Below are 16,732 nucleotides of genomic sequence, written 5' to 3'. Positions count from 1 at the left end.
AGATACAATGTGTGCTAATGGAGATCCTCGTGTGTAAAATGTTCCTGATGTCCCCTAACACACACGCATCCTAGAAAAGGAAAGGAAAAACAACAACTGTCTGCTAAGGGAAATTTCACAAGTTGATGAAATAATTAAAAATAATATTCTTAGGAATTTTACAAGTATAAAAAGCTACAAACATTAATAAATTACATCACTGACACATAAACAATTCACAAGGTGCTAGTAAAATAATTCCGAAAGCCTTCATGATACTACACGTGGAACAAGAGGCTGGTCGCAGACACACCGTTTCCTTTTCCTGTTGTTTCAATGTCCTCCAAGCTGCGTCTCTTGTTCAAACAGAATCACCATACGGTTAGCTTTGTGTGTGTAAGGCCAGATGACAATACAATGTGTTATTTCTTCAGTTGTTTTCCAGACAACACCTTTAAATCTAACGGGGTTCAAAATGAATTTCTGCCTTTAAAAATATTAATACAAATCTAAGTAAAGCAAATGAAAACAAAAGACATGTAGTGGAAATGTAGAATGAAGCCTTAAGGGAAAGGAAGGATAGAAAAGCAGTCATTTAACAGGTTATGTACACGCTACATTCTCTAAACTGTACTGTGTGAAGGTGCTGCCTGGGAAATGAAGAGGAGAGAGAAAGTATCCCCATGCCACTGCACACCTGACATAGATGAGGCTTATCATTGGCTACAGCGCCACCTACTGTCGCACATCCTATGCTTTTCAAGTCCAGACACTTGTGCTTTACAGTTGAAGTAGGCTTCCTGTCTATGACTCCAATCCAATAAATACTTAAGTGTTAACATAAAGAGAAAACTGTGGGGGGGTGGGCGCAATCATCAGTGTGGCAATGATAAGCTGCATCCATAGGAGAAGTCCCCATACCCTGCCTCAAGCGCACATGCAACTTAACACATGCAAGGGATACTTTCACATCCTGGAATGACTGCAATGTATTTTTACTTCATCTGTTTGCAACCCCTGATAAACTGACAGCTGTAGTAAAATGAGACATGTTCTCTTAAAAAATATTTATAGTAGGTTCTGTACATCTTAATATCTGAAAGTTATAAAGTATAAGTAGAGGCAAAAACCTATTTGAGTGATGTTCTTCATAGAAATTGAAAAATGTATGATCTTGGGGGGGGGGGGGGGGGGGTCCGGATGGAGTCCCAGTCCGGCAGCAGCTGCCGCTGCATGCTACAGGAGGAGCTTTCCATTCCGATGGATCTTTAAAATCTTTCCAAGTCTCTGTTTGGCTGTTGCCATGCCTTTCTTTAGCCGCTTCGCTGTGAAGAGAAGAAGAGAGGAAGAGAGGAAGACAGGGTGAGTGTTCCGCTGCTCTGATCACCTCCACTTCAGATACCATAAGGTCAGAACGGCTTTGTTTCCGGCCCATAAGTGCCACCAGCTGGCCGACAGTGGAACAACATGATGTGTGTAATAACAGATTGTCACCTGGAGGTCATCGTGTTACTGACGCTGCTCCACAGACAGGGGGGCTATCTGTTATCCTCCGATCACTGTTACGTGACTGCACTAGCCTTCAGCACAAGCACAACACGTCTGCAGCCCGTTCTCATGTCCAACTAGATGAATATACTTCGCACCTGCTCATTGATAACATTCACTAATTCCATATTGTATTCCACTGACTGGAGGAAGGCTTAGTCTATATTTGTTCATCATAAATGTTTGTAATGCCCGTCTTACTGACTCAGACTTTAATGTGTTACCAGTTACTGACACTTCTTGAGAAATCATTGGGACAGTCTTCTAGGTTTTATAAATGTCTCACAGATCAGAAAACAAGCCAACCGTAGCATGCTAATATTAGCTTATTAGCACAATGCAAAGGGTCTTAGCTATTGTCTCTGATGCTGAGGCAGCTGGAGGATCAGCTGTTGTTAGCGTGGCCGCGTGGAGGGCAGCTAGTTCGATAGCACGGCTAACAAGTCCGATAGCACGGCTAACAAGTCCGATAGCACGGCTAACAAGTCCGATAGCACGGCTAACAAGTCCACACATAGCGGCTCCGAACATGTGGTTCAGGCTCACCTTTGGCGTCTGCCGACACCCCGCGCTCCACCTTGGCCATGCTGCTGCTGGTGGTGCTCATGGAGTTGCTGCTGTTGTTGGGAGAAGAAATCGAAGGTCGCCTTTGGCTCAGAAAAACGCCGGGCGCCATGGGCTGCGGCCCCCCTGGCGACTTTACTGTCCCTGTGTTGAACTCAGGGTCCGTCAGGCTGCCGTCGTCCACAGTGTGCTCCGGCGAGCTGCTGTCCTGAGAGGCTTTCGGCGGCTCCTCGATTACTATTGCCTTCTTTTTGGTGCTTTTCTTCTTCTTCTTATTCTTCTGCTGCTCCTCCTGTCGACGCATACATGTGGTTGAGCAATGCTTATAGGAATAGTTGCTGTTGTGATGTGAAACTATTGCAGTGGCATACCTGATGAGAAAGCTTTGCTGCAGCTGCGGCCAGCCCCGTCTCGATGGAGGCCACGCGCGCCCCGTCTCTCGCCGGCCTCTCCTGCCGAGGAACCGAGGGTCCTACCCGCGCTTAAATCACACCCATTCGGAGGTTTAGAACACATACGCCTTTTAGAGTAGAACTTCCATTTCAGCAATACAAGAACTTACCTGTCGGGCTGTAGGGAGTGTCGTCACTGCTTTTTCGTTTTTTTGATCTGGATTTGAAAACCGGATTATCCTCTTCAGACTCCAACGAGGGATAAACTAAAACCCAAGATGGAAAGCATTACTGACAAGTTGGGCGGCCACGTTTCCGATGAAAGGATGTAAGCAACTTAACAGTACCGGCCAATCATGTCACAAATGTAGAACATTGAGTGTTACTAAAGTGCACTTCTTTCTGTTTTCCATGCATGTGAACTTTCCACTGACAGCATGCAGACAGCTGTGAGACAGCTGTGGACTGCACAGGAGAGCTCTCGTGTCTGACAATAAGATAATCAAGATCAAAATGGCCTGTTTACAAAGGAAGAAATGAGTGCCAGTGCTTCACACCGGCCTGGACATTTGTGATTCATGCAACTAATTAGACCCAAATCAAAAGTTCAAAAGGATGTAAATGAACGATTGGCAGCTCATGTTAATGGCTTACTAACAAGCTGAGCAACTCTTTGGATTGGACTCACAAAGAAAACACTTCAAAGAAAAAAAAACACAACTTGGAAAAACACCAAAGGCACATTTGGAATAGAAGGCACACAGAATAAACCCTATTGTGTGCTCTGTGTAATGAGAAGGAATGGAAGAGCCACATATGGGTCCGGTTTGTAGCAGCGCCTGTGCACGGAGGATCAGTCCCGACCACGCTGAGCAACATCAACAACGTCTTCCTAAACTAAAATAGGACGGCTTACCATAATCAGAGTCCTTGAAACACGCGTCCATGTGGTCCTGGTCGTCATCGTAATCCAGACTCTCAATGCTGCTGCTTTTCCTGGGTTTCTTAGGGAGCCGTTTGGTGGGTCGCTTGCTGTTGCCACCGCCCGCCCCCCCGCCCGCCTTCCTGCCGGCCGGCGTGCTGTGGGAGTTGCTCTTGGACTGGCTGCTCCACGGCTGCTGCAGGCTGTCTGAAGACGACAGGTTGGCCATGGACAGCATGCCCTGAATGGCCTCCTGTGTGCTGGGAGATGCAGGTGGCTGACTGTAAGTACGTCAATAAAGAATACACAACAACACAGCCATTACACAGCGGTCAGCACGCCGCAGAGGTGAAGAGTAACTCAGAGGTATGATCGGCCATGGAAATGTCAGCAGTATTGCTGTATTAGTATTATCATTTGACACCAGCAAAATATAATCAAATGTTAATCTGTAAATACTCTCCATGGAGATATACTCCCACACCTCGCACACTATGAAGCTGCTCGGCTGCACATGGAGCCGAGTGCGACCTCTTCATTCTCTGCACTCACCACGTTGCTCTTAAAGCCCAGAAACTATTTTACAGGGTACAAAGTAGACCATCACGCTGGGGGGGGGGGGGGGGGGGGGGGGGGGAGTTCTGCTGACAGAACCTGCTTCACTTGAGAGTTAGCGAAGATATAAAAGATCTACTTTTTCATCCAATTACATCGTTGTTGAGCATTTTTTTGCCAGTTGTTGCTCATGAAGGAGCATACGACCTAGAATGTGTCTGTTGTAGGGATGACTCGCGATGCATCGATTGTAGCGTCTTTGCATCGGTAAAAAAACGAATTCATATAATATCCCCTCATCCTGTCGGCACTCTGCAGACACAACCTTTGACCTCTGCTTCGCACTACGGAGGCCGAGAGTCTCAGTGATCAACACACATGAAGTCGAGGAGAAAGAGAAACACAGCGCACCCAAAAATACCTACAAATCAAACGTTTGGCAACACTTCGGATTGTTCAACAAAGACGGACAACTTGAAAAATCGCTCGCAAATTGTAAACGATGCCGAGCCGCTTTAAAGTACACACGTAGTACGAGGAACTTAGTGACGCACATAAAGAGGCGACATGGGGTCTGCGGCTGAAAAGAGAAACCTGGAAGTTAGACAGCGTGAAATCACTCAGAGGTGTTCTGTCAGAGAGAGGTGTTTAGTGTACAGCAGCCTGTGACGGCCAATAGCAGTTTAATGTCTGCCTCACTGTAAGCAGTTATGAAAGACCTGTTTGTGAAAGAGGTTGTTTCTTTATTGTTCCTATAGAAACCACTGCTTCCTGCTCACTGCTGAGTCAGCCTATGGATGAGTGTTCAGCACATCAGTCAGCAGCTGTATGGGCGTTGCTCGATGGTAGCTGTTATTTGCACATTGTTAATCACAGGAAATGCATCCTTACATAGTTTAACTGTGAGGTGTTGTACAATGGCGCTGCACTCTGGAGACAGAGAACACTACACTTGTGAAAAGGCCTGTTTGTAGGGTCAAAAAGGTCAAAAAGCAACGGCATGATGGCATGCACTAGTAGAGAGAACCAAATATGTAAAGCACTTTACTGTTAATGTATGATTTGCTGCATATGAGGAATAGAACAAAAATCCTCTGTCGTCCCAAATTGAAGTATCATTATTTTGCATCGTGTTGAATCGCACCGTATCGCATAATGTTGAATCAAATCGTATGGAACTGTATCGCAACAGGGGTGAATGGTATCGTATCGCATCGCCTGGTGCTTCAAATGTATCGTATCGAGATGCGCATCGCATCGGCCTCAGTGAGGGAGATGCACATCCCTAGTCTGTTGAGAGGAGAAACAAGAGGAACACTGCAGTGTTGCAGGAGCTCAGTCTACCTGTTGGTGCTGTAGTCAATCCCTCCCACTTGCTTGCTCGCCTGCAGGAGGTCAAGAATCCCTGCAGCGCTTCCGCCCTTTTTCTTGACCTTAGAGTTGCGACTCTTCACCTCAGGCTTGACCTCTGTGTCTATGTGCAGAGTCTCTTCATCTGAAGAGTCCACGCTCTAAGGAGAAAGAGACAAAAGACACACAGAGGAATATGGTGTAGCTTCAAAGTTGAGACACTTGCAGCCAAAGTTGTTTTCAATGTGACTTCTCTGATCACATTGTTCAGGTTGTGCCTGTTCATTACTTTTGAAGGTTTTTCTGCAGTTCTTACAGACACAACTGAGCTTTGGCCCACTTCTTTGTGGTTATTTAGTTCAACACAAATGTATTTGGAAATATGCATGTAGGACTACGTTACGGTCTGTAGGACTACGTTATAGTCTGTAGGACTACTTTACAGTCTGTAGGACTACTTTACTGTCTGTAGGACTACTTTACTGTCTGTAGGACTACTTTACTGTCTGTAGGACTACGTTATAGTCTGTAGGACTACGTTACTGTCTGTAGGACTACGTTACTGTCTGTAGGACTACGTTACGGTCTGTAGGACTACGTTACATACTGTCTGTAGGACTACGTTACATACTGTCTGTAGGACTACGTTACATACTGTCTGTAGGACTACGTTACCGTCTGTAGGACTACTTTACGGTCTGTAGGACTACGTTACGGTCTGTAGGACTACGTTACATACAGTCTGTAGGACTACGTTACGGTCTGTAGGACTACGTTACATAGTCTTTAGGACTACGTTACATAGTCTGTAGGACTACGTTACGGTCTGTAGAACTACGTTACGGTCTGTAGGACTACGTTATATAGTCTGTAGGACTACGTTACGGTCTGTAGGACTACGTTACGGTCTGTAGGACTACGTTATATAGTCTGTAGGACTACGTTACGGTCTGTAGGACTACGTTATATAGTCTGTAGGACTACGTTACGGTCTGTAGGACTACGTTACGGTCTGTAGGACTACGTTACGGTCTGTAGGACTACGTTACATAGTCTTTAGGACTACGTTACATAGTCTTTAGGACTACTTTACGGTCTGTAGGACTACTTTACGGTCTGTGGGACTACGTTACGGTCTGTGGGACTACGTTACATAGTCTGCGGGACTACGTTACATAGTCTGCGGGACTACGTTACTGTCTGCGGGACTACGTTACTGTCTGCGGGACTACGTTACTGTCTGCGGGACTACGTTACTGTCTGCGGGACTACGTTGCGGTCTGCGGGACTACGTTACTGTCTGCGGGACTACGTTGCGGTCTGCGGGACTACGTTACTGTCTGCAGGACTACGTTACGGTCTGTAGGACTACGTTACGGTCTGTAGGACTACGTTACGGCCTGAAGGATTACGTAGCTGTCTGCAGGACTACGTTACGTCTGTAGGACTACGTTACATAGTCTGCAGGACTACGTTACTGTATGCAGGACTACGTTACTGTCAGTTACATACAGTCTTTAGGACTACGTTACGGTCTGTAGGACTACGTTATATAGTCTGTAGGACTACGTTATATAGTCTTTAGGACTACGTTACGGTCTGTAGAACTACGTTACGGTCTGTAGAACTACGTTACGGTCTGTAGAACTACGTTACGGTCTGTAGGACTACGTTACATAGTCTGCGGGACTACGTTACATAGTCTGCGGGACTACGTTACATAGTCTGCGGGACTACGTTACGGTCTGCGGGACTACGTTTCGGTCTGCGGGACTACGTTTCGGTCTGCGGGACTACGTTACATAGTCTGCGGGACTACGTTACATAGTCTGCGGGACTACGTTACGGTCTGCGGGACTACGTTTCGGTCTGCGGGACTACGTTACATAGTCTGCGGGACTACGTTACATAGTCTGCGGGACTACGTTACATAGTCTGCGGGACTACGTTACATAGTCTGCGGGACTACGTTACGGTCTGCGGGACTACGTTTCGGTCTGCGGGACTACGTTACATAGTCTGCGGGACTACGTTACATAGTCTGCGGGACTACGTTACATAGTCTGCGGGACTACGTTACGGTCTGCGGGACTACGTTACGGTCTGCGGGACTACGTTGCGGTGTGCGGGACTACGTTGCGGTCTGCGGGACTACGTTACGGTCTGCAGGACTACGCTACGTCTGTAGGACTACGTTACGGTCTGTAGGACTACGTTACGGTCTGTAGGACTACGTTACGGTCTGAAGGATTACGTAGCTGTCTGCAGGACTACGTTACGTCTGTAGGACTACGTTACATAGTCTGCAGGACTACGTTACTGTATGCAGGACTACGTTACTGTCAGTTACATACAGTCTTTAGGACTACGTTACGGTCTGCGGGACTACGTTACGGTCTGCGGGACTACGTTACGGTCTGCGGGACTACGTTACATAGTCTTTAGGACTACGTTACGGTCTGTAGGACTACGTTACGGTCTGTAGGACTACGTTATATAGTCTGCAGGACTACGTTACGGTCTGTGGGACTACGTTACGGTCTGCGGGACTACGTCACACGGTCTGCGGGACTACGTTGCGGTCTGCGGGACTACGTTACGGTCTGCAGGACTACGTTACGGTCTGCAGGACTACGTTACGGTCTGAAGGATTACGTAGCTGTCTGCAGGACTACGTTACGGTCTGTAGGACTACGTTACATAGTCTGTAGGACTACGTTAGTCTGCAGGACTACGTTACTGTATGCAGGACTACGTTACTGTCAGTTACATACAGTCTTTAGGACTACGTTACGGTCTGTGGGACTACGTTACGGTCTGCGGGACTACGTTATATAGTCTGTAGGACTACGTTATATAGTCTGTAGGACTACGTTATATAGTCTGTAGGACTACGTTACGGTCTGTAGGACTACGTTACGGTCTGTAGGACTACGTTACGGTCTGTAGGACTACGTAGCTGTCTGCAGGACTAAGTTCCTGTCTGCGGGACTACGTTACGGTCTGCGGGACTACGTTACGGTCTGCGGGACTACGTTACGGTCTGCGGGACTACGTTACGGTCTGCAGGACTACGTTACGGTCTGTAGGACTACGTTACGGTCTGTAGGACTACGTTACGGTCTGAAGGATTACGTAGCTGTCTGCAGGACTACGTTACGTCTGTAGGACTACGTTACGTCTGTAGGACTACGTTACGGTCTGTAGGACTACGTTACATAGTCTGTAGGACTACGTTACGGTCTGTAGGACTACGTTACATAGTCTGTAGGACTACGTTACGGTCTGCAGGACTACGTTACTGTATGCAGGACTACGTTACTGTCAGTTACATACAGTCTTTAGGACTACGTTACGGCCTGCGGGACTACGTTACGGTCTGCGGGACTACGTTACGGTCAGCGGGACTACGTTACTGTCAGCGGGACTACGTTACATAGTCTGCGGGACTACGTTACATAGTCTGCGGGACTACGTTACATAGTCTGCGGGACTACGTTACATAGTCTGCGGGACTACGTTACGGTCTGCGGGACTACGTTACGGTCTGCGGGACTACGTTACTGTCTGCGGGACTACGTTACTGTCTGCGGGACTACGTTGCGGTGTGCGGGACTACGTTACTGTCTGCGGGACTACGTTACTGTCTGCGGGACTACGTTGCGGTGTGCGGGACTACGTTGCGGTCTGCGGGACTACGTTGCGGTCTGCGGGACTACGCTACGTCTGTGGGACTACGTTACGGTCTGTAGGACTATGTTACGGTCTGAAGGATTACGTAGCTGTCTGCAGGACTACGTTACGTCTGTAGGACTACGTTACGGTCTGTAGGACTACGTTACATAGTCTGCAGGACTACGTTACTGTCAGTTACATACAGTCTTTAGGACTACGTTACGGTCTGCGGGACTACGTTACGGTCTGCGGGACTACGTTACGGTCTGCGGGACTACGTTACGGTCTGCGGGACTACGTTACGGTCTGCGGGACTACGTTACGATCTGCGGGACTACGTTACGATCTGCGGGACTACGTTATATAGTCTGTGGGACTACGTTACGGTCTGTAGGACTACGTAGCTGTCTGCAGGACTACGTAGCTGTCTGCAGGACTAAGTTCCTGTCTGCAGGACTAAGTTCCTGTCTGCAGGACTACGTTACGGTCTGCGGGACTACGTTACGGTCTGCGGGACTACGCTACGTCTGCAGGACTACGTTACGGTCTGCAGGACTACGTTACTGTCTGAAGGATTACGTTACGTCTGCAGGACTACGTTACGGTCTGCAGGACTACGTTACGGTCTGCAGGACTACGTTACTGTATGCAGGACTACGTTACTGTATGCAGGACTACGTTACTGTCAGTTACATAGTCTTTAGGACTACGTTACGGTCTGCGGGACTACGTTACGGTCTGCGGGACTACGTTACGGTCTGCGGGACTACGTTACGGTCTGCGGGACTACGTTGCGGTCTGCGGGACTACGTTGCGGTCTGCGGGACTACGTTACATAGTCTGTAGGACTACGTTACATAGTCTGTAGGACTACGTTACAGTCTGCAGGACTACGTTACTGTATGCAGGACTACGTTACTGTCAGTTACATACGGTCTGCGGGACTACGTTACGGTCTGCGGGACTACGTTACGGTCAGCGGGACTACGTTACGGTCTGCGGGACTACGTTACGGTCTGCGGGACTACGTTACGGTCTGCGGAACTACGTTACGGTCTGTAGGACTACGTTACATAGTCTGTAGGACTACGTTACAGTCTGCGGGACTACGTTACGGTCTGCGGGACTACGTTACGGTCTGCGGGACTACGTTACGGTCTGCGGGACTACGTTACGGTCTGCGGGACTACGGTACTGTCTGCGGGACTACGGTACTGTCTGCGGGACTACGGTACTGTCTGCAGGACTACGGTACTGTCTGCAGGACTACGTTACTGTCTGCAGGACTACGTTACTGTCTGCAGGACTACGTTACATAGTCTGCAGGACTACGTTACATAGTCTGCAGGACTACGTTACATAGTCTGCAGGACTACGTTACATAGTCTGCAGGACTACGTTACATAGTCTGCAGGACTACGTTACTGTCTGCGGGACGGTCTGCGGGACGGTCTGCGGGACGGTCTGCGGGACGGTCTGCGGGACGGTCTGCGGGACGGACTACGGTACGGTCTGCAGGACTACGTTACGGTCTGCAGGACTACGTTACGGTCTGCAGGACTACGTTACGGTCTGCAGGACTACGTTACGGTCTGCAGGACTACGTTACGGTCTGAAGGATTACGTAGCTGTCTGCAGGACTAAGTTACGGTCTGAAGGATTACGTAGCTGTCTGCAGGACTACGTTACGGTCTGCAGGACTAAGTTACGGTCTGCAGGACTACGTTGCGGTCTGCGGAACTACGTTACGGTCTGCAGGACTACGTTACGGTCTGTAGGACTACGTTACATAGTCTGTAGGACTACGTTACAGTCTGCAGGACTACGTTACTGTATGCAGGACTACGTTACTGTCAGTTACATACGGTCTGCAGGACTACGTTACGGTCTGCGGGACTACGTTACGGTCTGCGGGACTACGTTACGGTCTGCGGGACTACGTTACGGTCTGCGGGACTACGTTACGGTCTGCGGGACTACGTTACGGTCTGCGGGACTACGTTACGGTCTGCGGGACTACGTTACGGTCTGCGGGACTACGTTACTGTCTGCAGGACTACGTTACATAGTCTGTAGGACTACGTTACAGTCTGCAGGACTACGTTACGGTCTGTAGGATTACGTAGCTGTCTGTAGGACTACGTTGCGGTCTGCGGGACTACGTTGCGGTCTGCGGGACTACGTTGCGGTCTGCGGGACTACGTTGCGGTCTGCGGGACTACGTTGCGGTCTGCGGGACTACGTTGCGGTCTGCGGGACTACGTTACGGTCTGAAGGATTACGTAGCTGTCTGCAGGACTAAGTTACGATCTGAAGGATTACGTAGCTGTCTGCAGGACTACGTTACGGTCTGTAGGACTACGTTACATACGGTCTGTAGGACTACGTTACATACGGTCTGTAGGACTACGTTACGGTCTGTAGGACTACGTTACATACGGTCTGTAGGACTACGTTACATACAGTCTTTAGGACTACGTTACATACAGTCTTTAGGACTACGTTACATACAGTCTTTAGGACTACGTTACGGTCTGTGGGACTACGTTGCGGTCTGCGGGACTACGTTACGGTCTGAAGGATTACGTAGCTGTCTGCAGGACTAAGTTACGGTCTGAAGGATTACGTAGCTGTCTGCAGGACTACGTTACGGTCTGCAGGACTAAGTTACGGTCTGCGGAACTACGTTGCGGTCTGCGGAACTACGTTGCGGTCTGCAGGACTACGTTACGGTCTGTAGGACTACGTTACATAGTCTGTAGGACTACGTTACAGTCTGTAGGACTACGTTACAGTCTGCAGGACTACGTTACTGTCAGTTACATACGGTCTGTAGGACTACGTTACGGTCTGCGGGACTACGTTACGGTCTGCGGGACTACGTTACGGTCTGCGGGACTACGTTACGGTCTGCGGGACTACGTTACGGTCTGCGGGACTACGTTACGGTCTGCGGGACTACGTTACTGTCTGCGGGACTACGTTACATAGTCTGCAGGACTACGGTACTGTCTGCAGGACTACGGTACTGTCTGCAGGACTACGGTACTGTCTGCAGGACTACGGTACTGTCTGCAGGACTACGGTACATAGTCTGCAGGACTACGTTACATAGTCTGCAGGACTACGGTACTGTCTGCAGGACTACGTTACTGTCTGCAGGACTACGTTACTGTCTGCAGGACTACGTTACTGTCTGCAGGACTACGGTACTGTCTGCAGGACTACGGTACTGTCTGCAGGACTACGGTACTGTCTGCAGGACTACGGTACGGTCTGCGGGACGGTCTGCGGGACTACGGTACGGTCTGCGGGACTACGGTACGGTCTGCGGGACTACGGTACGGTCTGCGGGACTACGGTACGGTCTGCGGGACTACGGTACGGTCTGCGGGACTACGTTACGGTCTGCAGGACTACGTTACGGTCTGAAGGATTACGTAGCTGTCTGCAGGACTAAGTTCCTGTCTGTAGGACTACGTTACTGTCTGCAGGACTACATTACAGTCTGCAGGACTAAGTTCCTGTCTGTAGGACTACGTTACTGTCTGCAGGACTACATTACAGTCTGCAGGACTAAGTTACGGTCTGTAGGATTACGTAGCTGTCTGTAGGACTACGTTGCGGTCTGCAGGACTACGTTGCGGTCTGCAGGACTACGTTGCGGTCTGCGGGACTACGTTACTGTCTGCGGGACTACGTTACTGTCTGCGGGACTACGTTACGGTCTGAAGGATTACGTAGCTGTCTGCAGGACTACGTTACGGTCTGTAGGACTACGTTACATACGGTCTGTAGGACTACGTTACATACAGTCTTTAGGACTACGTTACATACAGTCTTTAGGACTACGTTACATACAGTCTTTAGGACTACGTTACATACAGTCTGCAGGACTACGTTACGGTCTGCAGGACTACGTTACGGTCTGCAGGACTACGTTACGGTCTGCAGGACTACGTTACGGTCTGCAGGACTACGTTACGGTCTGCAGGACTACGTTACGGTCTGCAGGACTACGTTACGGTCTGCAGGACTACGTTACGGTCTGCAGGACTACGTTACATAGTCTGCAGGACTACGTTACATAGTCTGCAGGACTACGTTACTGTCTGCAGGACTACGTTACTGTCTGCAGGACTACGTTACTGTCTGCAGGACTACGTTACTGTCTGCAGGACTACGTTACTGTCTGCAGGACTACGTTACTGTCTGCAGGACTACGGTACTGTCTGCAGGACTACGGTACGGTCTGCGGGACTACGGTACGGTCTGCGGGACTACGGTACGGTCTGCGGGACGGTCTGCGGGACTACGGTACGGTCTGCGGGACGGTCTGCGGGACTACGGTACGGTCTGCGGGACTACGGTACGGTCTGCGGGACTACGGTACGGTCTGTAGGACTACGTTACGGTCTGAAGGATTACGTAGCTGTCTGCAGGACTAAGTTCCTGTCTGTAGGACTACGTTACTGTCTGCAGGACTACATTACAGTCTGCAGGACTACGTTGCGGTCTGTAGGACTACGTTGCGGTCTGCAGGACTACGTTACTGTCTGCGGGACTATGTTACGGTCTGCGGGACTACGTTACGGTCTGTAGGCTTACATTACGGTCTGTAGGATTATGCTGCGGTTATGATGGTATGGTGTCAATGACCACACAAGCACCTGCTTCATATTCATGCCCCATCTTTTACTTTCAGCTTAGACAACATTGTATCTCTACACTTGGATTTGAGTTTTAAAGGAGCATTGCAGCATGGTCTTGTCATGGAAAGCTTGATAACCAGGAGTATGCCATCTGTAATACGTACCGGTTTCACCAAGGGCTGAAACTTTGGTTTCTTGGCTGGTTGAATGGGTTCTTTAATGTCCGACAAAACTGGAAGAAAAAACATTGACCATTGAGCAACAGCTCAAACACAGGATGCAATGGAAATATTGCTTCATTTTGGACAGTAAGGCTGGTTGTTAGTGCCAATACCATACTCGATAAAAACAACAATCTATACTTTACTCTGGTGAATACACATTCTAACATATCTGAAATGTCTTTCACAGGGTCTCACTTTCACACGCTATGTTGTGTGGTTCTAGTGATCTAGCTAGGAAGACAATGTCTCAAAGTGCCCAGTCCCCATATACGCAGGTTTTATCATTCTATTGAAACGCCGCTCACGCAAGCACAGTTTAATAAATGTACACATAAAAAGCAACACACACACACACACACACACACACACACACACACACACACAGTATTAGCTCGTTGTTTGACACAAGATAACCTGTGACCTAAACGCTGTGTGGGTGTGGCCAACATGCAAAGAAAAAGCTATGTTTACATAAATACTGTGAACGTGAGGTCAAGGCCTCCATCCCTGCCACAAAGGGACACTCACAGGACAGATCTCTCTTGACCGCGTTCTTTTTCCGCCTGATGGGGAACTCGTCAATCTTCAGCTCCCCCTCATCTGAGACGTACTCGTACTCGTCTCTCACCGGCTTGGATTTGTCCTCTTTTAGGTTTTGTAATGATCCAAACACACTTGAGTTGGTCTGAGGTTTCAGCATCTTGGAGCTGAAAAGCAAACACAGGATAATGACGCAGTGTTGGAGCTGCTGCTATGATCACTACAGAACACCTGAGAGCGGGGAAACATACCCCAGCGTCTTCTTGTGAGACATGGTGAAGCTGAATCTGTCTTTATTGCCTGACAGTGGTGTTCTGTCAAATTTGCAATCTTCTTCCATTTTCAGCAGGGAATCTGGTTTACTATTCTGTAAAGTTACACAGGACATATCGTAAGTTCACTTTCACATCATAGCATTTTTATGTTTTACATTTTAGCCCTTTGTTTTGCAGCTCTCATCAACCTGGTGAACTTGGTGGAGCCTTTATTATTTTGAATGTTTCAGATAATAATTAAATAAGATGATTTAATGTTAATGTGGTGTTGGCAGCTAGTTGTATTTCCTCCAGAGAAACAATCTAATGAATGGAATCCATGCTGGCGGCTTTCACACTGCCCATTCAGTCCTGCCGGTCAGCGCGTTATGTTTACTTAATAGTGAAGTCTTTAGTTCAGATGTTTATTCTAAGCTTCATAGGATTGATTTTTATTTTATTTATTTTCCATTCATACATTATATTGTAGGGGTGTAACGGTACACGTACCGAAATTATTCGGTACGGGCCCTTCGGTTCGGTACACGTGTGTACCGAACGAATATAACGTTAAACGTAAAAAGTTGAGAAAGTGAACAACGTCTTGGAAGTAATCTGAGGTGCTGCGTCGCAGCATTCAGAGTAATTTGCTCCCATTGGGCTCAGCGCGTCATAGAGCGAGCAAGTCATTTCATTGGATGAGAGGGCATGCTATGAGAGCTGGTCAGAGGGATGCGTTCAAATTTAGTCGGTAATTTGAGGAACTGTCGAAATGGCGAACGCAGATAAAGTTGAGCTCGAAAATCCTCCAGCATCATTGAAGTCTCCGGTTTGGGAACATTTTGGTTTCGCAGTTACGAACAAGGATGACGGACAAAGACAGGTGGACCGAACCAAAGCTGTTTGTCGGCATTGTTCAACTAAAATTGGTTACGCGGCTGGCAATACATCAAACTTGCACACTCATTTGAAAAGGCATCACCCGAACGTGAATATAACCGGTACCAAAAGAAAAAAGACTGAAGTGCAAACCCAACTCCCGCTAGCATTTAGCCTCCACCACTCGCAAAAAGTTCAGACCGAGTCAAAGCTATTACAAACGCCAAATATCCTTATGTTGCCATGTTAGCAGAGCGCTACCTGGCTGTATCTGCTACCTCTGTCCCTAGCGAGAGGGTGTTCTCCACAGCAGGAGACATTGCTAGTGCCAGCAGATCTGCCCTTTCGGCAAGCAATGTGGACAAGTTCATCTTTCTTTAAACAACATGAAAATACAATGACAAGCAAGTCATAATGTCAAACTGGCTGCTTAGGTACTAGTACAGTACAGTTCAGATACAGATTATTTCAGTTCATCGAAATGCTGCACTGTTCATTTGATTATATTTTGTATTTATTTGAGTGAATATTCACAGTTTAATAATAATTAAAAACCCAAAACTAATGCTGCTGTACCGAAAACGTACCGAACCGTGACCAAAAAACCGAGGTACGTACCGAACCGAAATGTTTGTGAACCGTTACACCCCTATTATATTGTACTAGTTGCTTTTATAGTTAATTTAATTTACAGTGAAGATGAATGTACGGTTTCTCTATCTTTTAATTACGACTATCCATTTCTGTAAACGGCCATGCTCAATACACGATACAATGGGTTCAACTTCAGGGAACATTTTCTAAATAAATCATGGGACCAAAATGTGAAGCCAAGACAGGAGCACATACTGGTGTGGCTAACCGAAAGCTATTGCTCTTCCAGGATTCTTGCTTCTGAGATTTTTATGTTCACAGTTGATGGCATTTATTGTAAGAGGCTTTGGATAAAAGCATCAGCTAAATGTCCTGTAATGATGTTTCTCAGAAACATTCATATTTCAAACACAAAATGCCGCTTAGTAGCCTACTGTAGCAGCCACCAAATAGCTAGAATCAGCACATGTACGGATGCAACATATGCAGTTATATCGGATGTAAACTGCTGTTATTTGACTTAAAAAGGTCCCATGTCATGCTTTTCTGGTTATTGCCCGTCCCCTTGTGTGTTATGAAGGTTTTTATGCATGTAAACGGTCCG

General features: G+C 47.9%; 1 protein-coding gene across 1 annotated transcript in view; it reads right to left on the bottom strand.

Moving 5' to 3' along the window:
- Positions 1–1,164: 1,164 nt before the first annotated feature.
- Positions 1,165–16,732, bottom strand: part of phf2 (PHD finger protein 2) — a 120,637-nt gene continuing 105,069 nt past the window's right edge. Inside the window, 9 exon segments of the mRNA XM_071203241.1 lie at positions 1,165–1,304; positions 2,074–2,383; positions 2,463–2,572; positions 2,654–2,749; positions 3,400–3,686; positions 5,305–5,471; positions 13,802–13,869; positions 14,390–14,568; positions 14,653–14,768. Coding sequence (XP_071059342.1) covers positions 1,216–1,304; positions 2,074–2,383; positions 2,463–2,572; positions 2,654–2,749; positions 3,400–3,686; positions 5,305–5,471; positions 13,802–13,869; positions 14,390–14,568; positions 14,653–14,768 — 1,422 coding nt within the window. The 3' untranslated portion in view covers positions 1,165–1,215.

Source organism: Pseudochaenichthys georgianus, chromosome 5 (genome assembly GCF_902827115.2).
Source record: "Pseudochaenichthys georgianus chromosome 5, fPseGeo1.2, whole genome shotgun sequence".
NCBI classification, from domain to species: Eukaryota; Metazoa; Chordata; class Actinopteri; order Perciformes; family Channichthyidae; genus Pseudochaenichthys; species Pseudochaenichthys georgianus.
The sequence above is the reverse complement of the archived record's forward strand: the minus strand, read 5'-3'. Positions and strand labels throughout refer to the sequence as shown.